This window comes from Pongo abelii, chromosome 13, assembly GCF_028885655.2.
Source record: "Pongo abelii isolate AG06213 chromosome 13, NHGRI_mPonAbe1-v2.0_pri, whole genome shotgun sequence".
In the NCBI taxonomy this organism is placed as follows: Eukaryota; Metazoa; Chordata; class Mammalia; order Primates; family Hominidae; genus Pongo; species Pongo abelii.
In genome coordinates, this window is record NC_071998.2 from 74,196,584 (window position 1) to 74,224,440 (window position 27,857).

Sequence of the window (27,857 nt, forward strand, 5' to 3'; positions counted from 1 at the left end):
TACTACTCAGCATATAGTATTCCCATTTGTAGTCATGTATATTTTTTAAAGTACACTTTTAAAATTTACATGGTGTTCAAAAATTCCCCTTTGCTCATTATTTATCAAAAGGGCAAAATTGAGAATATTTTTAAAATCACAAAAAAGGCAAAATGAACATTTAGAGTCTTCCAGGGCCCCAGACACATCCATACGTTTTTAAGAGGGAGGAAAAAGCCTAATTGTTTCTTCCTAGAAATATTTAAATAGTTTATTTTATTTAAGGGTCTAGGGTCTAGGATTATTTTAGTTTTCTAACATAACATGGAACTGCCTTATGGAGAGTATTTAAAATAAGAGATGCCTGCAAACAGTCCCCCTTTTATTAATTAATTTTGTGATATATACTATGTGGTACATAAAGCACATCATATATATAATTTAGATATATATTAAGATATGCATAAATATATAATTGTATCCAAGGTCAAGGAATAGAACCAGCAGCCCACAAGATTACCCTGGTGTGTCTCTTCCTATCATAATCCTCTCCCAGCCCCTAGAGATAAACAATAAAATGACTTCATGATAATCGTGTATTTGATTTTGTATGTTATCATCTGTAAAATATCAATAATTAATTTTGCCTATTTTCAAATTTCATATGTCTAAAATCATACTATTTGTATTCTTTCTTTCTTCTTTCACATAGTATTGTTTGAGATCCATCCATATTGTTACTATATAGGGGAGGCTTGTTAATCTATTTCAGATGGATTTCTTTTCCCCAGTTTTTTACCATAACAAATGATGCTTCTATGAATATGTACATAAGATTCTTCAGGGTATATATACTTAAGGGTGGAATTGCTAGGTTATGGGATCCATGAATCTTCAGCTTTGCAAGGTAATGCCAAAATATGTTCCAAAATGGTTGTAAACAGTTTACACTACCGCCAGTTCTGTAAGAGAATTTTGGTTGGTCCCAAATTTCACCAACCCTGGGTATTATCAGACTTTTAAATTTTTGCCGTGTTGGTAGAGGTATTCTTTGTTGGGTAGAGTATTCTGTATATGTCTGTTTGATCCAATTGGTTTATTCTGTGGTTCTATTTTCCTTATCTTCTGTGTGGTTGTTTAATGTTGAGAGTGGGATATTGAAGTCTCCAACTATCATTGTAGAACAATTTCTCCATTCAATTCTATTAGTTTTTGCTTCATAAATTTTGATAATTTACTAGATGCATAAATGTTTATTATATCTACTTGCTGTATTGAACATTTTATTAATATATAAAATCTTCTTTGTCTCTTGCAAACTTTTTTGACTTAAAGTCTATTTTGTCTGATATTATGTAGCCATTTCTATTCTCTTTAGGTTACTATTTGCATGGAATATCCATTTCTATCCTTTCGCTTTCAACCTATTTGTGTCTTTGGGTCTAAAGCAAGTGTCTTGTGGAGAGCATTTAGTTGGATCATGGTTTTTTCTCTACATCCATTTTGTCAGTCTCTTTTGATTGGATTATTTAGTCCATTTACATTTAAAGTAATTACTAATAAGAAAAGACTGCTGTCATTTTGCTGTTTATTTTCTATATGCCTTATAGCATTTTGATTTCTCATTTCCTGCATTACTGTCATTTAAATTCTTTCTGTGTATATTCTGTTTTTGTTTTTTTTTTTTTTTTTGAGGTGCAATTTGGCTCTTGTTGCCCTGGCTGGAGTGCAATGGCACAATCTCAGCTCACTGCAACCTCCACCCCCTGGGTTCAAGTGATTGTTCCTTAGCCTCTCAAGTAGCTAGGATTACAGACCATTTAGGTTTTTCTTTATGTGAAGAGCCTAATATTCTTTTTTCTCTACTTTTTTATGGTAGGGAATACATATAAATACACATAGCATAAAATTTAAAATCATCATTTTTAGGTGTACAGTTTAGTGACATAAAGTATATTCATATTGTACAATTATCACCACCATCCGTCTCCCATCAGGTCCAGGGCTTTTCTTTCTTAAAACAAAAGTTTGATTATTGATTCAATCTTCTTACTAGGTATAGGTCTACTAAAAATTTCTATTTATTTGTGGTTTAATCTTGGTGAATTTTCTGTTTCTAGTAATTTTTCCATTTCATGTAGGTTATCGAATTTGTTGGTGTACAATTGCTCATGGTACTCTCTTATCCTTTTTTATTTCTGTAGAATTTGTAGTAATGTTCCCACTTTGATTTCTCATTTTAGTAATTTGAGTCTTCTTCCGGAATTTTATCTTAATCTAGCTGAACTCGATTTTGTTAATCTTGTTGAAAAACCAACTTTTGGTTTTGTTAATCTTCTCTTTTTCTCTTTTTTTATTTAATTTATCTCTGCTTTAGTCTTTATTATTTCCTTCATTCTACTAGCTTTAGGTTTAGTTTGTTCTTCTTTTTCTAATTCCTTACTTTGCAAAGTTAGGTTGTTGATTTGAGATTTCTTATTTTTTAATGTAAACACTTATAGTAATTTCTCCCTTAGCACTGCTTTCACTGTGTCCCATAGGTTTTGGTATTTTGTGTTTTTGTTTTCATTTGTCTCTAAGTATTTTGCAACTTCTTTTGTAATTTCATCTTTGTTCCATTGGTTAAGAGTGTGTTGATTTCCACAAGTTTGTAAATTTTTCCATTTTTCTTTTGTTACTGATATCTAACTTCTTGTCTTTGTGGCTGGAGAAGATACTTTGACATCTATCTTTTAAAGTCTATTGATGGAAGATGAGTCAGATGAGACAAAACAAAAAAAAGGGAAGTCTTTTGAGACTTAGCTTGCGGCCTAATATATGGTCTGTCCTGGAAAATGTTCCATATACACTGGAGAAAAAATAGGTATTCTGTTGTTGGGTAGAGTGTTCTGTATATGTCTGTTTGATTCAATTGGTTCATTCTGTGGTTCAAGTCCTCTATTTTCCTTATCTTCGGTGTGGTTGTTCTATTTATTATTGAGAGTGAGATATTGAAATCTCCAACCATCATTGTAGAGCTATTTCTCCAATTCTATTAGTTTTTGCTTCACATATTTTGATAGTTTATTAGATGCATAAATGTTTATTATATCTACTTGCTGTATTGAACATTTTAATACATAATGTCTTGTCTCTTGCAACCTTTTTAGACTTAAAGTCTATTTTGTCTGATATTATGTAGCCACTTCTATTCTCTTTAGGTTACTATTTGTGTGGAATATCCATTTCTATCCTTTTACTTTCAACCTATTTGCGTCTTTGGATCTAAATCAAGTGTCTTGTGGAGAGCATTTAGTTGGAGGTGTCTTTGGATCTAAAGCAAGTGTCTTGTGGAGAGCATTTAGTTGGAGGTGTCTTTGGATCTAAAGCAAGTGTCTTGTGGAGAGCATTTAGTTGGATCATGGTTTTTATCTACATCCACCTTGCCAGTCTCTGTCTTTTGATTGGATTATGTAGTCCATTACATTTAAAGTAACTACTGAGAAGACTTCTGTCATTTTGCTGTTTTCTATATGCCTTATAACTATATTCCTTTGCAATGTTCATATAACCTCATGGGAGAGGCCAGACATATATAAGCAATGATGACAATTTCATTACCTTTGTGTTTTTTTCTTCAAAGACTGTCACGAAGTGGAATTTTTCATATAAGGCTGGTTTTGGAGGCCAAGGCCAGCATTTAAAAAAATTTTAAGTTCAGGGGTACATTGCAGGTTTGTTACATAGGTAAGCTTGTGTCACAGGGGTTGTACAAATTATTAAATCACCCAGTTACTAAGCCTAGTACCCACTGGTTATTTTTCCTGATCCCCTCATTCCTTCCACTCTCCACCCTCTGGTAGGCCCCAGTGTATGTCGTTCCCCCTATGCATTCATGTGTTTTCATTTAGCCCTCACTTGTTAAGTGAGATCATGAGGTATTTGGTTTCCTGTCCCTGCGTTAGCTAAGGATACTGGCCTCCGGCTCCATCCATGTTCCCACAAAAGACACAATTTTGCTGTTTTTTTTTTGTTTGTTTGTTTTTGTTTTTAATGGCTGCATAGTATTTATCGTGTATTTGCGCCACATTTTCTTTATCCAGTCTGCCATTGATGGCCATTTAGGTTGATTCCACATCTTTGCTATTGTGAACAGTGCTGCAATGAACACATGTGTGCATGTGTCTTTATGACAGAACGATCTATATTCCTCTGGATATATACCCAGTAATGGAGCTGCTGGGTCAAATTGTATTTCTGTTTTTAGTTATTTGAGAAATCGCCACACTATCATCCTCAATGATTGAACTATTTCACACTCCCACCAAGAGTGTATAAGCATTCCTTTTTCTCCACAACTTCGCCAGCATCTGTTATTTTTTGACTAATAGCAGCCGTTCTTACTGGTGTGATGTGGTGTCTCACTATGATTTTGATCTGCCTCTCTCTAATGATCAGTGATGTTGAGCTTTTTTTTTCATGATTGTTGGCTGCATGTCTTCTTTTGAAAAGCGTCTGTTCATGTCTTTTGCCCACTTTTTAATGGTTTTTTTTTCTTGTAAATTTAAGTTCCTTATAGATGCTGGATATTAGACCTTTGTCAGATGCATAGTTTGCAAAAATTTTCTCCTGTTCTGTAGGCTGTCTGTTCACTCTGTTGATAGTTTCCTTTGCTGTGCAGAAACTCTTTAATTAGATCCTGTTTGTTAAATTTTGCTTTTGTTGTAATTGCTCTTGGTGTCTTTATCATGAAATCTCTGCCTGTTTCTATGTACAGAATAGTATTGCTTAGGTTGTCTTCCAGAGTCTTTACAGTTTGGAGTTTTACATTTAAGTCTTTAATCCATCTTAATTTTTGCATATGGTGTAAGGAAGGGGTCCAGTTTCTGTTTTCTGCATATGGTTAGCCAGTTATCCCAGCACTATTTATTAAATAGGGAATCCTTCCCCCATTGCTTATTTTTGTCAGGTTTGTTAAATATCAGATAGTTGGAGGTGTGCAGTCTTATTTCTGGGTTACCTATTCTGTTCAGTTGAAGACCAGCATTTATGTGTTCATCTTTGTTATCACACACACAAAATTGTATTTTATTTTTATTTTTTTGAGACAGTGTCTTGCTCTGCTGCCCAGGCTGGCATGCAGCAGTGTGATCTCAGCTCACTGCAACCTCCACCTCTGGGGTTCAACCAATTCTTGTGCCTCAGCCTCCCCAGTAGCTGGGACTATTGGCATACACCACCACAACTGGCTAATTTTTGTATTTTTAGGAGAGACAGGATTTCACCATGTTGCCCAGGTTGGTCTGGAACTCCTGGCCTCAAGTGATCCACTTGCCTCAGCCTCCCAAAGTGCTGGGATTACAGGTATGAGCCACTGTGCCTGGCCTAAAATCCTGTATTTTAATGAATCACAATTGTATTTTACTGCCTCTACTAAAAACAGTTGAATCCCATAAACTACTAATTATTATAGCAATTGATTAGACTAGTGAAAAATCTCTCACTTATTCCTCCTACACACCAAAGCCCCCGCTGACTTTTTTTTTTTTTTTTTTTTTTTTTGAGACAGTGTCTTACTCTGTTGTCCAGGCTGAAGTGCAGTGTTGCAATCATGGCTCACTGCAGCCTCAACCTTCCAGGCTGAAGCAATCCTCCCACCTCAGCCTCCAAAGTAGCTAGGACCATAGGCACATGCCACCACAACTGGCTGATTATTTAAAAATTCCTCGTAGGAATGGGTTCTCACTATGTTGCCCAGACTGGTCTTGAACTTCTGGGCTCAAGTGATCCTTCCACCTCAGCTTCCTAAAGTGTCGGGATTACAGGCACGAGCCACCAAACCCAGCTACCAATACTCTTTCTATTCCCAGTGAGTCATGTTGTTATTCTCAAGCCAAATTGTTTTTGTTTGTTTGCAATCTGTACACTTTTTTTTTCTTGTTTTACTGCATGAGGTAGGATCACCTATACAGTATTGACATGGGGGAAGTGTGGAGATTAGACAACCTTGGCTTAGCCCTTATCTTATGGTGAAAGCATTCACAGACATTATTATTAGTTTTATAGAGACAGGATTTCGCCATGCTGCCCAGGCTGGTTACGAACTCCTGGGCTCAAACAATCCATCCGCCTCAGCCTCCCAAAGTGCTGGGATTACAGGTGTGAGTCACTGCACCTGGCCCTAATTCTTTTCTTTCTTTGTCATCCGTTCAGGGTTAACATCACAGCTTACTGCATCCTTGACCTCCCAGACTCAAGTGATCCTCTCACCTCAGCCTCCTGCGTAGCTGGGGCTACAGGCATATGCCACCACGCCTGGCTGATTTTTTTTTTAAGAGACAGGGTCTCACCATGTTGCCCAGGATGGTCTTGAACTGCTGGGCTCAAGCAATCCTCCTACCGCTGCCTCCTAAAGTGCTGGGATTACAGGCATGAGCCACCATTCCCAGCCTACAGACTGTTTTTCATTCTGCCTGCCTGGACCGCCTGTCAATAAATTTACAGAAAAAGTATCTACCCTCTAAAAGCTATTTCATGCAAGTTTTCTCGATCTCCAAACAATGTGATTTCACACTCTACTATCTATGGTAATTATTTTTTGCTCTTGTTTTGCCCACCCCCACTTTTTTTTTTTTTTTTTTTTTTTTTTTGAAGACAGAGTCTGTCTGTGTCGCCCAGCTCACTACAACCTCCGCCTCCCAGGTTCAAGCGATTCTCCTGCCTCAGCCTCCCAAGTAGCTGGGATTACAGGCGCACACCACCATGCCTCGCTAATTTTTATATTTTTAGTAGAGACGGGGTTTCACCATGTTGGCCAGGCTGGTCTCAAACTCCTGGCCTCAAGTGATCTGCCCACCTTGGCCTCCCAAAGTGCTGGGGTTACAGGTGTTAGCCACCACACCCGGCCTAACCACTCCCACCTTCTATTTCCCCCCAAGCATAAGCTATTTGAGGGTATCAGCCATATTTCATCTTGCATGTCCTGCAGGGTTTAGTGTGCAGAAAGTGCTGAGAAAATTTTCACTAAACTGAAAGGACCCAACTGATTGGCTGTGCTGTAAGCAAAAATACTTTCACGTTTCTGAAACTTAACAAATCAAACGTATTAGTGGAAGAGTAAATTAATTTTATTGACTGATGAAAAACTAAAGTGATAAGAAGTATCGATAGGAGACAACCACTGAATTCTGCTGGAATTCTCTATTTCTTCTTTTTCACTTTAAGCCAAAAGAAATAAAATTATAGACCATTAGGGAGCTAGTTGCTTTTAGTTCCTTCAACGAAAACTGCATAGTTTAGCAGTTGCACAGCATTAAATATATACAACTTTGCAAAATCCTGAAAGTTTTAAACTTTGTGTTGACTTCAAAGGCTAATGTAATCACCTACACTGGTCGGATTCAGAGTTTCTTTTCCCTTTTCTGCCACCCTGTAAAAAAAAAAAAATAGGGAAAATTATTTACGACATAACATTTTGGGACCACTTCATTTAAAAAATACAGACCAAAGGCATCTTGCGGTATGAGAAGGAAGCAATTTCTTTTTTGATTTTGTTGTAAATTTGAGTCTACATATTGCTACATTATTTTAATATGGTTATTTTTTATAAATGATTAAGGTTGGTTTTAGAAAAGTTACTTCTATTTGAATAAGAGTCTTGCCTTAGTAAGCTCACCGATATCTTATTTATTTTAGAACTCATTTTGACTGTTCCAGAATTAAAAATAAAGTTTTTGATCAATACTAAAATAAACAGTACACTTAATTTGTTCCACATGATCAGCAAATTTAGTAATTCAGTTCATTACCTTTTGGGTAATTCAATTTATAATTCAAGTTCTGTCGAGTTTTGCTCACATCAGCATTAGAAATTTGATTTTGTTCATTAGTGGATTGAAAACTAGGTTACTTTTCATATTGCTCAGTTGCATATATAAATTTGTATTTAATTTGCTCCATATGAAACATCATTTGTGGTATTTGACTTGAGCCAAGGAAAAGGAAAGGCAGCATAAAGGACAAGAAGGGTTTTACATAAATATTTTAACATAACATAACGTTTTCTGTTTCATTCTGATTTAAAAAACAAATACTCATTATAGAAATATGGAAAGTACAAACATGCAAAGAATAAAATTAAAATCATCAATAGCTACTCTACCCCCTCCAATTTAACCATAAATAATGGTTTAATGTGTTTACTTTATAATAGTTGTATGTATAGTTTTTCCCATTTTTATAAACTATGGCAATGATGTCCAAACTTAGTTGATCATCAGAATTACCTAAGCAGTAATATTTTTAGAATTCTGACATCTAGGCTTTGTCCCACACCTATTTAATTGGCTAACAATCTTTAATTCAAAGTTTCTAAGTGATTCCAATGATCAGCCAAGTTTGGGAACTACTTTTTCTGTGGAAGTGCATCTCTTAAAGAGAGGTGGTTGTATCAGGGGCATATGGAGCCCAGACTCATTTGATAATGATGGCAGTTTCTCTTCGTTTCTTTCATTCTTTTTCTGACTATAACCATTTCAACATCAACATTATAAAACAAAATGAAACAATACTCGAGCATAAGAATGCTGTCATTCACTCCTAACCATATAAAAATTTTGCAAAGATTTATTCAGAGAAAAACAGTATGAATAGGTTTTTTGGAACAGGAGATGTGTAATGACACGGATTAAAAACAAGATTTATTTCCAGTTAGCAGAAAAATAAAAATAAACTTAGCAAAAATATTTTTTGAAATAGATACCCACCCACTATACATAAAACTCCTACCATGCTTCTCAATGAGATTTCTTAAAAATCCAAAACAACAAACACACAAGAATCCTTTTCAAGGTCTCCCAGGTAAAGGGAATTCTCTTTCTGGGACTGATTCAATTGTAAAGCCACGGCTAATCAACTGCTATGTTCTCCACACCATGAGTGGCTTTTGAGATTTTTTGGCTATGATTCCAGTTAATGTATTTTATATTATGATTTAGAAACACATATATATACACACACATAAATATATCTCACACACACACACACAAAAGCACTGGTATTTTTAATTGCTTCATCCTGGAACAAACTGCTCAATGCTAGCTTGTAAATGCAGAAGAAATGACAGAGTTAGAAAATCACTGTTTTGCAATCACAAAAAAAGGCACAGATATCAATGGAGGCTAAAGCCACTAGATGAAAAGGGTATTCATACAATCTCAAAGTATCACCTCACATATTAATTATAAAAGGGAAAATATATATTTACAATGGAGATATCTAGGCGATATCACTGTATCCAAGTGATCAACCTTATAAACAGGACAATTGTTCTTTTGTGCCTTTCCCCAATATGATTCAATGGCATGTATGCTGTATCATCTATGTAGTACCAAGAATCTTCCTGAATTATGCTAGTTATTGCTGTATATACCAATGTCTAGAATAACATCTTCTACATTGTAAATTATATGACCAATAATAAAATTATCAATATATTTAGTGAATAAATTTTGGCCTAAGAATAAAATACTGCATTTATTCTCACACAGTATCTACTCCAAATGTATTATTTGTGATAAAAACACTTATAAATTATAAAAGCATACCTGGTATTTGGCTAATTCTGCTTGTAATACTTTCACTTTAGATCTTTCTTGTTCTAATGCAGCATGAAGTGAAGTCACCTATAACCAAATATTCAATAAGAAAAAGAATTTTTGGAGTTTTTGGCAAATACTCAATTCTTAACATATTCACAATGATAGGTTTTTGACAACTAAATGGATGAGTAACAGAGAAGCTCCCCCCATAATTTCCATTTGGTATTGTACACAGCTCTATATTAAAGATGGGGCAAACTGTCCTGAGAGAAGAAGACAATAAGGATGTGAAGGGGAGAAAAATCAAGCCCAGATACAGGGTAAGTTCTATCTGCCCTTTCTGTCTCTAAATTCATGGTTCATTAAAATACAGCCTTATCATCCCCCATTCTTCAGGGTGAAGGACATACCTACCTCCTTTAGTGCTGTAAACAGAATCTTCATTCATGGGCTATTACATAATAATAAAGTATAATTTATACTACTTCCTTACAGTGTTGATGAGCTGTATTTGTTTTAATAATTCAAGACTAAAGACAGCTTAAGAAAACCAGTCATGTATGCTCCACAGTTCCTTACCTGAATAGTGAGCTCATTCTTGATACTTTGCGATTCATCAACTTGCAGAAGTATTTCTGCCTTATCTTTCACTGACAAAAAAGGAAAAACAGCAGTATAGATTTTCCAGTCACCCAAATACTTTAACAATACTTCAGGGAACTAAGACATAGCAGTGCAATTAGAACAATGATTTCTTGTCACACTTAAAGAATCTACTTCTTGACCTTGCATAGCTCTTACTTTTCACTGGTAAATTCTTTTTTGTTTGTTTTACATTTTCACCAGTAAATTCTGATCATCATCACCACGGCATTTTTTTCTTAGAAATTTTACATTTTCTGTGGTGTTAAAATATTTATTGCTGGGCATGGTGGCTCACACCTATAATCCCACCACTTTGGGAGGCCAAGGTGGGCAGATCACTTGAAGCCAGGAGTTGGAGACCAGCCTGGCCAACATGGCAAAACCCTGTCTCTAGTAAAAAATATTATACAAAAATTAGCCAGGTGTGGTGGCACATGCCTGTAATCCCAGCTACTTGGGAGGCTGAGGGATAAGGATCCCTTGAACTGGGGAGGTGGTGGTTGCTGTGAGCCAAGATGGTGCCACTGCACTCTAGCCTGGGCGACAGAGAGAGACTCTGTCAATAAAAAAATACATATTTTTTAATTGCACAAATATGGTGCAAGATTAATTTTTACATCTACTCTAAATAGGACAAGGATACAAGAAAACAAAATTTCACATATGGAAAAAACTTTATAAATACCTTGACTAATCTTAAGGCATGATTTTAAAAACAATTATGGTAGCTCACACCTGTAATCCTAGCACTTTGGGAGGCTGAGGCAGGCAGATCACCTGAGGTCAGGGGTTCAAAATCAGCCTGGCTAACATGGCAAAATCCTGTCTCTAGTAAAAATACAAAAATTAGCCCGGCATGGTGGCACATTCTTGTAATCCCAGCTACTTGGGAGGCTGAGGCAGGAGAATCACTTGAACCCATGAGGCGGAGGCTGCAGTAAGCCAAGATCACGCCACTGCACTCCAGCCTGGGTGACAGAGTGAGACTCGTCTCAAAATAAATAAAAACAATGTAGAGTGCTTTTTTGTTGAATTGTTGGGGTGGTGAGCATACTATAATGCCAACAAAATTATGATTCTCTGAATAAATTTTCATACCAATAAGGCAATGTCAACTAAATGTAGCTCATATGATCACAAATGATCATATGACATGTGTGGTCTCTTAGAACTATTCATTTTTTCTAGAGGCTTCTCTCTCTTGGGGGAAGCAAGATATCTATACTTTGGCCCTATGTTTCCTAAGCTTCAGAAATTTTCACATGGCTGAGAACTTCCTTAACTCATGGTAATGGCTAATGTATGAAAAACTAACTCCTCACTTTGAAAACAAACTAGGAGAGACTAGAGAGGTAAAATTGTAATAAAATTAGCAAAGGAGGAAAATGAGTACTGATATCACCACAGCTCTGCCAATGTAAGATTGTAGTTCAAATTCATTTTCATAGTTTAATATGATAAGATGAAACACCCTATCAAGAAGCAATTCAGTCTCTCAAGAATCAACCTGGGAACTTTTACAAATTATGCTTTCTACTCCTCCATCCCCAGGATTATAAACACTTGCTGAAAACTAGTGATTTTAAAGAGTTATGTAATATTTCAATTACAATCAGTTCTCCTATAATGCTTGTTTTGAAAACACAAATTTGTTTCAATGAGGTTGATGTATTAGGTAACAACTTGAACATAACACAAATTTTCAATACACTTATGTACAATCTTATGAACAGAGAAAACCACACCCGCATGTACTCCTTGAATATCTACCAGCTACCTTGGTTCACTGTGTGTTAGGAACCACACCCATCTGGTCTGACAACTTTCCATCCTTCCACCATGTAGCAGTAACACACAAGCTATAACCCTTCTGAGACCTACTTCCCCCACAAGCAAACTTCAGGTTTTTTTCAAGGTAAAGTGCTACATTTATGTAATATTTATGTATTTAACCATTTTAACATGTGTAAAACTGTGTTACTGTTTTTATTAGTTTCCCATCTTTTTTTCATGTGTCACTGACAACGATTTTAAGTGCTGTGCTTCTAACCTCCCTTTTTCTCATAAGTATTGTGGGGATTTTTTGTTTCTTTGAGACGGGTGTATTAGTTCATTCTCACACTACTATAAAGAACTGCCTGAGAATGGGTAATTTATAAAGAAAAGAGGTTTAATTGACTAATAGTTCCACATGGCTGGGAGGCCTCAGGAAACTTACAATCATAGTAGAAGGCACCACTTCACAAGGTGGCAGGAGAGAGAATAAGTGCTGAGCAAAGGGGGAAGCCTCTTATAACACCATCAGATCTCGTGAGAACTCACTAACATGAGAATAGCACGGGGGAAAGCACCCCCATGATTCAATTATCTCCATCTGGTCCCACCCTTGACACTTGGGGATTATTACAATTCAAGGTGAGATTTGGGTGGAGACACAGAGCCAAACCATATCAACAGGGTCTCACTCTGTTGCCCAGGCTGGAGTGCAGTGGCAGGATTACAGCAGTCTCAGCCTCCTGGGCTCATGCAATCCTCCCACCTTAGCCTTTTAAGTAGCTGGGACCACAGGCGTGCACCACCATGCCAGGCTAATTTTTGTACATATAATTTTTGAGATAAGGTTTTGCCATGTTGCCCAGGCTGGTCTCGAACTCCTGGGCTCAAGTGATCCACCTGTCTCAACCTCCCAAAGCTGGGATTACAGGTGTGAGCCACTGTGCCTGGCCATCTTGTGTGATTTTGCAGAGACTACTGATTTTTAGGAACACATGCTGCATTATTACAGAACTGATCATATTTACATTTACATTATAAGTGTTACAAGTATTTTCATGAAACGATCCTATATAAAATTCTACTTGGATTACTTATGCTATGGACACTGTTGTTACTGATAGCGATTTTTAATCTATTTTTGAGAGCAAGCTTTTATCAGTTAACTTTCTCAATTTCCACAGTGTTTTATGGGGAGGAAATATTATTTTATTTTTACATATTTAGAATTTATACATCCAATACGCAATGACACTCTTCATTTCTGCACTTACAAATATATCTTCTAAATAACTTAATTTTTTATTTTCATAATTTTGTTCATTAAAAGACCCACATGGAGATCAATAACATGCACAGGTCTAAATTAATCTCAGGATATAGACATACAAATGTCCAAATAATGTCTTTCCCCATAATTTTTTTTTTTTGAGACAAAGTCTCACTCTATCAGCCAGGATGGAGTGCAGTGGCATGATCTTAGCTCATTGCAATCTCTGCCTCCTGTGTTCAAGTGATTCTTGCACTTCAGCCTCCCAAGTAGCTGGGATTATAGGCAAGCACCATCACACCTGGCTAATTTTTGTATTTTTAGTAGAGATAGGGTTTCACCATGTTGTCCAGGGTGGTCTCGAACTCCTAACCTCAAGTGATCCACCTGCCTCGGCCTCCCAAAGTGCTGGGATTACAGGCATGAGCCACTGCACCTGGCCTCCCCCCGCCATAATTCTTTAACTTCTATTTGTGTAATAGTTAAGTTATACAAAATACAAGGTTGAACCTACTTCAAGAGTATTCATGTTCTGTTCAACTGGACATGATTTCTGATTTTTACTCATTGTTTGACAACTATTTTGTAATGTAGTTTAAATTTTGTTTGGACAGTTATATTCCAAGTATAGTCACCCCTTGGTATACAATTGCTTGCAGGACGTCCCAAGGACACCAAAATCTAAAGATGCTTAAGTCCCTACTATAAAATGGTGTATATTTGCATAAAACCTATGCATATCCTTCTATATGCTTTAAATCATCCCTAGATTACTGGCTGGGCGCGGTGGCTCATGCCTGTAATCCCAACACTTTGGGAGGCCAAGGCGGGTGGATCACGAGGTCAGGAGATAAAGACCATCCTGGCCAACCTGGTGAAACCCCGTCTCTAGTAAAAATACAAAAAAATTAGCCAGACGCGGTAGCAGAAGCCTGTAGTCCCAGCTACTTGGGAGGCTGAGGCAGGAGAACAGTGTGAACCTGGGAGGCGGAGCTTGCAGTGAGCGCCACCGCACTCCAGCCTGGGCGACAGAGAAAGACTCCTTCTCAAAAAATAAATAAATAAATAAATAAACAACAATTTAAAAAAATCATCTCTAGATTACCTATAATACCTAATATGGCATAAATGCTATGTAAATAGCTGTTACACTGTATTGTTTACGGAGTAATGACAATAAAAAAGTCTGCACATGTACAATTTCAACAAATGTATTTGTGAACCACAATTGATCCACAGATGGGGAACCCATGGATATGGAGGGCTGACTATACCTTCACATCTGAAAACCATTTTTGGTATTTTGTTTCTTCATTTTTCAAGGTGAATTTCACAATTTCTTAAGAGCTATACAATATTCACAGGAGCTATCTTTGGAGTTTCATTAGCATTTATTAATAGGAAAACTGTTGATTACATTTAATTTTGTCTATTCAGAGAAAGATTTTCTCCTTTATGTCTTGATCTGTGTTTCTTTTGTGGTTTATAATTTCCTTTGCCTAAGCCTCATACTAAAAAATTAACATATATTTCTTGTTCTATTATGAATGGAAAATTTTCATAAAACTTTCCAGATAAATGTCACTAGGTATATACACAGTGCGAAATGCAACTGATTTGGCAGCCTTTTGTGTATCAGCTTTACTAATCTATCATTTGCAATCCTTTTTTCTATTGATTTCCTTGGCTTCCTGCTGGTAACCTCTTGTCAAAAGTTTACAGAGTAGCAGCAAAAGTATGAAGAGCAGTGGGGAGGGGAGAAGGAAAGAAGGAAACAAAAAGGAAAACCTAAAGTGATGACAGGCTGCCTCCTTCAATAACTGAAAAGGCAGAATCCTAAGCAAATGTTAGGCTTGTTTTCCCTCTAAATATAGTTCATTAAGTTATAAGAACTGAAATTTTAAGAGTTTCTTTTACCTGAATACTTATAAACTGGTATAAAACTAAGGTGCTGTAAGAGTGACCTGTAATAATAACTTTATCAGCAACTATCCAGCATTTTTTTTTTTTTTGAGACAGTCTTGCTCTGTTTCCCAGGCTGCAAGTACAGTGGTGCAATCTCAGCTCACTGCAACCTCTGCCTCCCGGGTTCAAACAATTCTCGTGCCTCAGTTTCCCGAGCAGCTGGGATTACAGGTGTGCACCACCAAGCCTGGCTACTTTTTGTATTTTTAGTAGAGATGGGGTTTCACCATGTTGGCCAGGCTGGTATCAAACTCCTGGCCTCAAGTGATCTGCCCATCTTGGCCTCCCAAAGTGCTAGGATTACAGGTGAGCCACCATGCTTGGCCAACTATGTAGCTTATATCACTCTGGGAAACCTTTCTACTTTGTTGAGTCTTTTTTTCAATTTTTTTTATTGGCACATAATAATCATATATATTTATGAGGTGCATGTGATATTTTAATACAGGCATACAAAGTGTACTGATCAAATAGGTATTTAAGATATCCAGTAACTCAAACATTTATTATTTCTTTGTGTTGAGGGCACTTCAAATCTTTTCTTCTAGGTATTTTGAAATATACAAATTATTGTTAACTATAGTCACCCTATTGTGCTATCAAACACTTTTGTTGAGTTGGTAAATCACACATTTGAAAAAGTACCTTCAGATATTATTTAAGATAAACTTTTAATTACAAAAACATAAAATCCACTTACTTTCACCTTCCTGAAGCATTTTCAATAATTGTGCATTTCTTGCCTTTACTTCCTTATACTTTGCCTAATAGTCAAAGAAAAAAGATTTAGTTTTTTTTAAAAGTAAGTGATATAATGAATGATTTACTGTCAACTTACAGAGCTCTGAATTCTAGGCTTGGTCAAAGATATAATTACTTTTGAAACAAACAGGATGGAGGAAAATGTATTCGGAACTATCTACAACTTAAATTAAGTCCCTGGCACAATAATACATATCAATATTATACGCGATTGAAAATTAAAGAAGAGAGGGATAAAAATGGAGAAAACTCAGGATAATACCAAATTTTCCTAAATAATCTTCTTTTCTTCCTCAGATAAAACCCTTATACAATTCAAAATAATTTAAATGAAAACCAAAAGAAAAATGAGCCACAGTTCTAAAGCAGTACTGTCCGGCAATATACTAGGACTTTCTACATCTGCTCTGTATTTGTCACTGTCCAATATGCGACTACTGAAAGAACACTAGCAATGTGGCTAGTGTGACTGAGAAAAATGAATTTTTAATTTTAAACTTTAATTTTAAATTTAAAATGTGATAGACTTGTAGTGGATATTGAATTTTATAGGGCAGTTCTATACCTTCTCAATTGAAGATTCACTAATTGTTTGTTATTTCACTAACTAAATAGTCACTATTATAATTTTTGGCTGGCATGAATTAGTACTTTACCCAAATATCTTTCAACTCTTTTTCAGTTTCTTTTTCCAGATGGCTTAGCTTCTTGTCACATTACATAAATGATACAAGTATACATTTATGAACAAAAAGGAGTGTTCCCACATCAACATCCATATTTTAGGCAATTTTACCCCTATGCTACCCTTATCAAACATGTCTTATAACACTCTCTATATCACTTATTTATTTACTTTTTTTTTTTTTTTTTTTTTTGAGATGAAGTCTCACTCTGTCACCCAGGCTGGAGTGCAGTAGCATGATCTCGGCTCACTGCAACCTTCGCCTCCTGGTTTCAAGCTATTTTCCTGCCTCAGCCTCCCTAGCAGCTGGTACTACAGGTGTGTGCCACCACAACTGGCTAATTTTTGTATTTTCAGTACAGATGGGGTTTCACCATGTTGGCCAGGCTGGTCTTGAACTCCTGACCTCAAGTGATCCACCCGCCTTGGCCTCCCCAAAGTGCTGGGATTACAGCCGTGAGCCACTGAGCCCAGGCCTGAATCATTTATAAAGATTTAATACATTAATACATTAAAGAAAACAAAGCATTTAACATAGTATAGAAAAACAAAAACCTAAAGAAAACATTAATATAAGAAAAATCATTTTTTTCCTCTCAACATATACATAGATATGTATAGAAGTTACCAGATTCAAATTTTTTAAAAACAAATTAAAATGTGTTTTAAGTCCAATAAAGATGGCTTTTACTAAGTAGTACTCTGTCCATTAAATTGTTGATAAGTAAATAATGTTTACTGAGTAATACTGCAGTGAATACAATAAACTGAAGTAAAGCACCATACTGAATATAAACGTAGGAAGACTGCTGAAAAGCTCAGAAATGAACAAGGGAGACCAGTCAAATGGAAACATAAAAATATAATGGGGGAAAACACACACACGCAACTACAACTATATTCGCTATGAATATAGAAATATTCCTTGTGAATATGAAACTACACTCACTATGAAATTCCCACCCTCTGGGCTTCAACCTATGTTAGTATTTCACCAAACTCTATCTCTGGCTCAAGCCTTTGTTCAAGGTCCAGATCAGTCTTCATGGAGGTACCTCTTATTCAAGGTTTACGGTCTAAAATAGCTCATAGAGCAAAAATTGCAAATGAGCATGATTACCTGTGACAATTATTTGCACTGCTTAAAAACTGCATATATAAAAATATAAATGTATAAAATACCAGTAACATATTAGCTTATAATAAAGAGCACATATGAAATACACAACATTCTTGCTAGCACATTTAATTTCATGACAGAGAGCATACAAAGTTGATAAAATTAAATACACATGTGTTGTTACTGCACTGTGTCTAAAAAAGTAGCCATTTAAAATGCAACATATCCAAAATGAAATCTATTTGTTCTCATTCCCCAAAACAGTTAAAGACGTGCTCTTCCTCTTACACTCTATACTTATCCATTGTTTTAGCAGACTGTCTTCACTCCAAGCCTCAGCAACATGCATCACCATCGCAAATATCTTCTCAATATCATCCCACAGCAGCTGCGTCATTTTACATTCCCACCAGCAGTGAACAGGTTCCAATTTCTCGACATCCTTGCCAGCACTTGTTATGTATACATTTTATTTTAAACCACAAATCTTACCTCCTCCCTTAGGCTTTTTTAAAAATCTATTTTTTAATCTATTATTCATCTCAAGTATTCTTCTTTGACTAATATTAATTCATGTAAAAATTATTTATTCAATGCTTGTAACGTGCCAGGTACTTAATAATTATCACGTCACTTACCCTCTAAAGATTTTTAATGCCCTCTCTATTTTATTTTATTTATTTTTTCGAGACAGAGTCTCGCTCTGTCACCCAGGCTGGAGTGCATGGCACGATATTAGCTCACTGCAACCTCTGCCTTCCAGGTTCAAGCGATTCTCCTGCCTCAGCATTCCAAGTAGCTGGGACTACAGGTGCATGCCACCAAGCCCGGCTAATTTTTCATATTTTTAGTAGAGACAGGGTTTCACCATGTTAGCCAGGATGGTCTTGATCTCCTGACCTCGTGATCCGCCTGCCCCGGCCTCCCAAAGTGCTGGAATTAACAGGTGTGAGCCACCGTGCCTGGCCTAAAGACCTCTCTAAAATCCAAATGCCTTCAAATTCTGAACCCAACTCATATCTGCGGTCTCAACTTCTAGTTTCCCATTTCTCTGAACGTGAGCCACAATGTACCTTCCATCATATTCCCATGCCTTTGTACACACAATTCTCTCTACCTGGAAAAATCATCTTTTCTATGAGATCCTTACCAATTTTTGACAGCAGCAACTCATTCATTCCTTTGTCTGTTCTTCTGGAGCATTCTGTCATATCCTACACTGTACTGCAACTATTTACATGTTTATCTTCCCCATTAATCTATAAGCTTCTTGCTAACTCATCTTTGTATTCTCTGTGTCTAGTACAACAAAAGCGAAGGGAAATGTAAATGAAAAGCTAAGGTAAATGAGTAGGTGAGGTCAAAAAAAGTTTTAGTAGGGATGATTCTTAAAGGCATGAGTAGAAGAAGGAGGCAAATGTAAGAACCATCAGGGCTGGAACTTGATTTATTTTTTTTCACTACCACATACACAGGGCACAAAAAGTATCTGGCACATTATAGGCACTCAATAAATAATTGTTGAGTGAATTCATATTAGTCAAAAAGGAACGATACATGATATGAATAACAGATTTAAAAAATAGATTAAAAAAAAAACCTAAGAGGAGAGGTAAGATTTGTAGTTAAAAATACATTGTATACATCACAAGTGCTGGAAAGGATGTGGAGAAACTGGAACCTTTGTTGACTCCTGGTGGGAATGTAAAATGACACGGGTGCCACGGAAGTTTGGCAGTTCCTCGAAAAGTTAAACGTGGAATTATATAATCCAGCAATTCCACTCTTAGGTATGTACATACCCAAAAGAACTGAAAGCAAGGACTCAGATACTTATGCACCAGTAAACAAAATATATATACACAATGAAAAATTATTCAGTTATAATATGCGATGAAATTCTGACACATGCTACAACGTGGATGAACCTTAAAAACATTATGCTAGGCCAGGCACAGTGGCTCACGCCTGTAATCCCAACACCCTGAGAGGCCAAGGCGAGCAGATCACAAGGTCAGGAGTTCGAGACCAGCCTGGTCAACATAGTGAAACCCCGTCTCTACTAAAAATGCAAAAATTAGCCACGCATGGTGGTGCGGGCATGGTGGCACGTGCCTATAGTCCCAGCTACTTGGGAGGCTGAGGCAGAAGAATTGCTTGAGCCTGGGAGGTGGAGGTTGTGGTGAGCCAAGACTGTGCCACTGCACTCCAGCCTGGGCAGCAGAGCGACTCTGTCTCACAAAAACAAACAAACAAAAAAACCACATTATGCTAAGTGAATATGCCACACATAAGAGGATAAACACTGTATGATTCCACTTACATGAGGTACCTAGAATGGGTAAATTCATAGAAATTAGAGGTTACTGGGGTGTGGAAAATGAGAATGGGGAGTTCTTTGTGGGTTAAGAGTTTCTGCCCGGGATGATGAAAAAGTTCTGGAAATAGACAGTGGTGATGGTTACACAATACTGTGTATAAAGGTACTTAATGCCCCACTGAATTGTACACTTTAAATGGTTATGTTACATGTATTTTACCACAACAAAAATAAATTATACTATGTGTAAACTATACCACAATAAAGTGGATTTTTAAAAAACAAAATATAACCAGGCATGGTGGCTCATGCCTGTAATCCCAGCACTTTGGGAGGCTGGGGTGGACGGATCTCTTGAGGCCAGGAGTTCGTGACCAGCCTGGCCAACATGGTGAAACTCTGTCTCTACTAAAAATACAAAAATTAGCCGGGCGTGGTGGCTCATGCTTGTAATCCCAGCTACACAGGGCAGGAGAATCGCTTGAACCCAGGCGGAGGTTGCACTGAGCTGAGATCAAGCCATTGCACTCCAGCCTGGGCAACAGAATGAGACTCCATCTCAAACAACAACAACAACAACATAAATAAATAAATAATCATTCAGACTTTAAACCATTAATCAAAGAGTTTAAGAACATAAAAAATAGAGTGACTATTCCCATGAATTGCACATTAAACATATTTACATATAAGAAAAACAGAAAACGTGAAAATTTATAGAATTATTTTCTTCAACAACAGTAAATGGACACAAACCTCCCATTGAGTGATTACATTTTTCAGCTTCTGGATTTCAGCATCTTTCCTTTCAAGCTCTAACTTTAATCTTTCAATTCTTCCATCTTTCAGAACCACTTCCTGAAAAGAGAGAAACAACACTTTAGGGCTTTGATTATTCTGCTAATCCTGGTTTATAATATTCCTTTGTGAAAAGTTTAAGAGGAAAAATTCTGACCTTAATTTTCTGAGGCCACCTTATGCTGTTGACTACATTTCTACTTTCACTCAATTATATAATCCTAATACACACAATGCAAGCAAGGAAGTATTTATAATTAACCCAAACATACTGACAAACAATATCAGGGCTTTCAAAGGATATTTCTATCCTGGAACAAACATATTAAAAGTGCTCTGTGACAAGTTGTTGTTATTAGTCTATCTTAAAAATTCAAAAATTCAAAAAATGACTAAAAATACAAAATTAATAAAAAATATAAAAACTAAAATAAACAGCTTTTCACTATATTAGCAATTAACAGGTAGAAGACATAACTAGAAAAATAATTTCCTCACAACAGCAAGAAAAACTAACCAGAACAATAAAACTAAGAAGTGATCAGGACCAACACTAAGAAATTTATAAAATCTTGAAAATGACACAGAACAAAGTATGGTTTGTAAATAGGAAGGCTACAGGTTACTTTGTAAGTTCAATAACATCTCAATAGAAATCCCAATAGGATGTTGTTCTTTGGAACTTAAAAAGATAGTAAAGACTTCATGTGCAGAATTCAGGATGGAAGCAAACAAAAAGTTAATTTGATGAAGAAAGATTTGTCTATCAATTATATAAGGCAAAATAAATAAAATCATGGAACCTAGGTTGACAGAACAATGTACCAGAAAAGAAATCCAGAAAGAGACTTCAGATATAAGAATTTATTGTAATGTAAGGATGATACTTTTAAAAAGTGAGAAAATGCTGAATTACAGAATAATGGTAGGTTATAGGACAAATGGCTAACTGGGAAAAATCAGGTTAAATCCCTGCCATCTTGCACCATATACCAAAATAAACAAATTCAGTGTAAACAAAAAATCATCCCAAAGTCATACTTTTGATGAGAATATAAATGGTTCTATTTATCTAAGGAGTAATGTGGCAACATCAATGTAGTACTCTACAAATACTCACTGAGCATCTAACTTCTAGGAGCTGGGTACACCACGGTGAACAGAACTGAAAAGATTCTGTGTGTCTTTTCTAGATTAGTAAAGCTCTCTAAAGTGGTGACACTTAAATTGAACCTTGTGTGATGGGTAGGAGCTGGTTAAGTAAAAAGGGGAAGTGAGAGCTTTCCAGGTAGAAAGAACAGTATGTTTAAAGGCCTTGCAGGAAGGAAGGGCCTGGAGAATTTGAAGAAAAAAATAAGCCAGTATGGTAAGATAGTGAGGGGGAAGATGGTACAAGATGACTTTGGAAAAGCCAGTAGAGAACTGATCCTGGAGGGCCTTGTAAGCCATAAGAACAGTCTGCACATTATTCTGAGTAAAATCGAAAGCAGTGAAGGATTTTGAACAGGACTGCTAGGTTAGATTTGACTGTGTGAGACTTATGTTTGTAAAGGATTCCTTTTCATGCTGTGTGGAAATGAAATGGAGTGAGGTAAGACAGGTAGAAAGATCCTTTAATCACTACTCTAACCCCAGGTCAAAAAAGGTTATGCTTTGGATTAGGGTGAAAGCAGCATAAATAAAGAGAAGTATATTTGATAAATAATTTGGAGGTAGCATTTGATGAAAGGTTTAAAGAATGTGGCAGGTGAGGAAGATGAACACTACAATCTAAGTTTCTAGTTTAAGCAATGAGGTGAGTAGGTCAAAATTAGAAATATACTACTATTAAGTTCCGGAATTTCACTTCTAGGAATTTATCTCCAATAGATAAATGAGGTAGGGAAGTATCTATGAAAGGTGTTCATTGTAGATTTATCACAACAAAAAACTGGACATCAATTTAAATGCCAAACAATAGGATATAGGTTAAATATATAGTAAATTCAAAAACTGAAAACTAAGTCACTAAAAATGGTGATATAGAGCTATAAAATAATATTTGCATGATTCCAAAGTTGTAATGTGTGCAAAGAAAAAATTCTGGAAGAACATACACCAAAACTTTATTGTGAACATGGGATTCTCAAAGATTTTGCTTTATCGTTTAAAATTTCCTTTTATCAAAATTATTTTATACTGAGTAAATAATCATGGAATAATAGTTTTACTTTTGAATAAAAATAAAACCATATAAGTATTTTTAGAAATCTTGATGAATATGATTATCTTTGAATAAGAAGCCCTTCTGAAATTGACATCAAAAAAAAGAGGAAAAATGGAAAAGATTGATTTGATGAAAGATCTCAAAAAAAAAAAAAACACTGTAACAAAATAAAAAGGTAAAGGAAAAACAAAATAAATTGCAACCAATATGACAGACATATGACCAACAAACATGAAAAAAAGTACAATCTCACTAGTAAGCAAATCCAGGTTTTATCAAACTGGTACTTTTTTTTTTTTTTTTTTTTTTTTTTTTTTTTGAGACGAAGTCTCGATCTTATCTCCCACGCTAGAGTACAGTTGTGTGATCTCAGCTCACTGCAACCTCTGTCTCCCAGGTTCAAGCGATTCTCCTGCCTCAGTCTCCCAAGTAGCTGGGATTACAGGCGCCTGCCACCACTCCTGGCTAATTTTTGTATTTTTACTAGAGACAGGGTTTCACCATGTTGGCCAGGCTGGTCTTGAACTCCAGATCTCAGGCGATCCACCTGCCTCGGCCTCCCAAAGTGCTGGGATTAGAGGCGTGACCCACCACACCCAGCCAAACTGGTACATTAAAAAAAATTTTTTTTCTTAGTGTAATTAGAGGCAATTTATCTATAAACTGAATTATTTCATGTATAAGAATTAATGTCCCAGGCACAGTGGCTCATGCCTGTAATCTCAGCCCTTTGGGAGGCCGACGTGAGCAGATCACCAGAGGTCGGGAGTTTGAGACCAGCCTGGCCAACATGGTGATCCTCTACTAAAAATACAAAAATTAGCTGGGTGTGGTGGCACATGCCTGTAATCCCAGATACTGGAGAGGCTGAGGCACAAGGATGGCTTGAACCTGGAGGACGAAGGTTGCAGTGAGCTCAGATTGCGCTACTGCACTCCACCATGGGTGACACAGTGAGACTCCATCTCAAAAAAAAAAAAAAAAAAAAAAGAATTAATGTCCTGAATGCTCACCATTTGTATTTAACTGAAAAAGTGGTCCATTTAACAGTTTCTACATTAATGAGGGAAAAAGAATATATCCATAGTAAGACCACACCAAATTATCAGTACTGTAGTAGTTTTCTCTAGATGAATGAGTTTAGGGTCATTTTTCTCCCACTACATCTGAAAACTGGGGATGATAATGATACCCACCAACTTCATAGTTAGTTGTTAATAATCAAATGAGATCATGCATTTTAAGTACTTAACACAGTGCCTGGCATATACATAGCAAACTCTCAAATACTTATTTTTGCCATTATAATTTCTTCATTTTACTTATCAGTAGTTCCCAAAATTTCTACAAGAGATACTACTTTTTAAAACAAAGTCATATTGTTTCAATGTATACTCATTTTCAAAGAAGTCCTATATTTCAATAAATACCTTTTAAAAAGCATCTTCTAAGTAGAAAATATTATACTAAAATGAGGATGAAAAGATGTACAAGATAAAGTCTATGCTGACAAGGGATCTGTAATCTATTAAAAATGACAGGGAAAATGTGCAGTGTGAAATGTGCCATAAGAAAAACAAAATGCTATGGGGTATAGAAAAAGGAAAATTATATCCAGGTTTTCTGTGTCTCGGGTTTGGGGTTTGGCTGGGGCAGTGAGAGAGAGCTTCTGGGAGGAAATGGCATGTGAAATGAATGAAATGAACCTTGAATAAAGCTGGGACACATCCAGCATTCTGTGACAGGAGTGGTCTGCTCCAGCTAGAAGAAAAATTGGAAGAGTACAAACAGCTGAAGTTAATTAAGTTAAGGATATCCTGTATAACAATGTTTTCAAACTTATTTGACAGTGACGTATGATAGGAATGTTTTATACAGACACATGCACACATAGAAACAAATTTCACAAAATATAAATAGGTGTCACATACTCTGACATTTTCTCCTGTCCCATTTTTTTGGTAGCAATCTACTAAACTGATTTTAGGGCCTACTGAATGGGTTGGGAAACTCAGTTTGAAAAGCATAGCCTAAGGACTTTAGGTGTCAGGTCAAGGACACTGTACTTAATTCAACAGACACTGAAGTTTAAGGGCACAGCATGGCATGATGGAAGTAATGATTTATAAAAAGGCATTAGTTAGCAGGGTGTAACACATTATATGGCATTAAAGGCAAGAAGCAGAAAGATTGGTTAGATTACCGAAATTATGCCAGTAAGAGATAATGAGAGCCTAAATTAGAGAAATGTTGGTAAGAATGGAAACAAAGATAGATCTGAAAAATATTTCAAAGATTTAAAACTCTAAAAATCTTGAAAAACACAAACGTGAAAAACAAAAAGTGTAGAATCTGGATATGTAGATAAAATGAGGAAACCAAAAACTGAAAATGACAGAAGTCAAGCCAAATGCTTGGTATGGAGAGGAAGATGATGAGCCTGGGTTTGAACACAGTGAGACTAAAGTATCCATCAAACAACAGGATGGAATATGCCACAAGGGTAATTAATAAAACAGGGCCCCGAGGACCACAAGAGGGGACAGGATCAGGGATGACTGATCTACCTAGCACTGGTGCAGTTGTGGAGAAATTAGTAATCTCACATCCTGCTGCTAGAAGACAATATGCTGAATGCACCAAGAGCAACACAGAGGCTTATATCCTTTGATTCAATTACTATCTTAAAAAATCTATTCCAAAGAAATGATTCACCAAAAAATTAAATGTATGATCAGTGACTATCAAGCCATCAATTCTAAACAATGCTCAATAACAGAGCAAATACCAAGCAACTTACAGCATGTTGATTTGGCAGGATATAACACCTGGTTTACAAAAGGGGTTAGAAAACTAGATTCATTATTGTTGTAATTATTTTAAAATACCTATACATCTAGGCATTTTCCTAGAAAAACACTATTCAAAAATGAAACTAGGCTGGACATGGTGGCTCATGCCTATGATCTCAGCAATTTGGGAGGCTGAGGCAGGCGGATCACTTGAGGTCAGGAGTTCGAGACCAGCCTGGCCAACACGGCAAAATCCTGTCTCTACTAAATAAATAAATAAATAATACGTAATAAATTAGCTGGGCGTGGTGGTGCATGCCAGTAATCCCAGCTACTTGGGAGGCTGAGGCAGGAGCATTGCTTGAACCCAGGAGGTGAAGGTTGTAGTGAGCCAAGATAGTGCTACAGAACTCCAGCCAGGTGACAGAGACTCCATCTCCAAAAAAAAAAAAAAAACTGAATGACAGACAGACTTAGGGTTGATTTACTTTTCACCTTTAAAAATGCCTAATATATTAATGTATGCACAGTTAAAAAGGATTTTAACCTTGGAAAGCAGAAGAGCTTTCTTTCTCTGAGAAAGGAGCACACTGGGTAGAGGGAAGAAGTATATACAGAAAGAGAAGTGGAGAATTCTTTAAATGGCATGAATCCTCTTTTCTCTCCTTTACACTTAATGAAAGCTATGAAAAACTTCTAATTTTTTCATTTATGAAAAACTTCACATATGCAAAAGAATTTTATGTATGACACATTAGGTAAAAAGAAAAATAAACGAAAAAGCAGATTAAGAATTTGAACATTACCAATACCTTGGCAGCCTCCACATGCCTCTCCCCAATCATACCCCTTTTCCCTCCTCTCCTGAGGATATCCATGATTACAGATTTTGTTTGTCATTCTTTTCCTTTGTTAAAGTATTTTACTACATGTATATGAAGCTGTGAATAATGTATTAAATTTCTATTTTTAATTTTTATTTATTTTTTTGAGACAGGGTCTTGCTTCAATGCCCAGGCTGGAAGGCAGTGGCATGATCACAGCTCTATGCAGCCTTGACTTCTCAGGTTCAATCAATCCTCCCACCTCAGCCTTCTGAGTAGCTGAGACTACAGATGCATGCCAACACACCTGGACAATTTTTTTTTTGTAGAGACAGGGTTATTAAAAAAAATTTATATGAATGTCATCAAATTATTATTTGGTGACTTGTGTTTTTCATTAAATGCTGTGCTCTTGATATGCATCCATGTTGCTATGTATAACTACAACTTATTCACTTCTCTTATTCTTTTGCTATTACAAACAACTGAGTTTTGAACATTTTTTTGGACATGTCTTCAGGGTTTAATCTAGGGGTAGAATTTCTAGAACATAATGTCATGCCCATTACCTTCAACTTTAAAAGTGAATGCCAAATTGTTTTCCAAAATGGTTATACCAATTTACATTCCCACTAGTGGTATGTTAATGCTGTTCTATATCCTTCCTAATAATTAGTAGTCTTTACCTTCCTTCGCTTTTTCCTAGGCACTGCAGTGAAATTAATATTACTGTAATAAACTTTGCTTTCTGCTCAAAAACCTTCAAAATTTCTTTAATGTCTGCTGACTAAATTATAAACCAGCCTTTAAATTTGCCACAATCTTTTCCAACTTAACTTACCAAATTTATATTACATTCCTCTATAAACCTTCTATTTTAATTAAACTGGTTTATACTTCATTACCTCCATACTTTTACTCAAGGCATCCCAGTTTCTTCTTCTTCATCTCTGCATGTTCAAATTCTATTGTCTTTATAGAATGGCTGAATGGATTAAAAAATAAGACTCAATGATCTGTTGCCTACAAGAAACATATTTCACCTATGAAGACATAAAAGAGATACTCCATGCCAAGGGAAACCAAAAAAGAGCAGGAGTAGCTATATTAATATCAGACAAAACAGATTTCAAGACAAGA

The 27,857-nt window shown here is 36.2% G+C and overlaps 1 protein-coding gene across 4 annotated transcripts in view; it reads right to left on the reverse strand.

Moving 5' to 3' along the window:
- Positions 1-7,067: 7,067 nt before the first annotated feature.
- GKAP1 (G kinase anchoring protein 1) overlaps positions 7,068-27,857 on the reverse strand; it is a 79,895-nt gene continuing 59,105 nt past the window's right edge. For 3 of the 4 annotated variants that reach the window (XM_002819903.5, XM_024252842.3, XM_054520107.2), the window contains 5 exons: positions 20,854-20,955; positions 15,911-15,974; positions 10,137-10,207; positions 9,564-9,641; positions 7,068-7,387 (listed from right to left, as the gene is read on the reverse strand). In XM_002819903.5, the coding sequence (XP_002819949.4) occupies positions 7,340-7,387; positions 9,564-9,641; positions 10,137-10,207; positions 15,911-15,974; positions 20,854-20,955 (363 nt within the window). In that variant the 3' untranslated portion in view covers positions 7,068-7,339. The remainder of the gene's footprint in view (positions 7,388-9,563; positions 9,642-10,136; positions 10,208-15,910; positions 15,975-20,853; positions 20,956-27,857) is intronic. The other variant, XM_054520108.2, reaches the window with a different exon arrangement.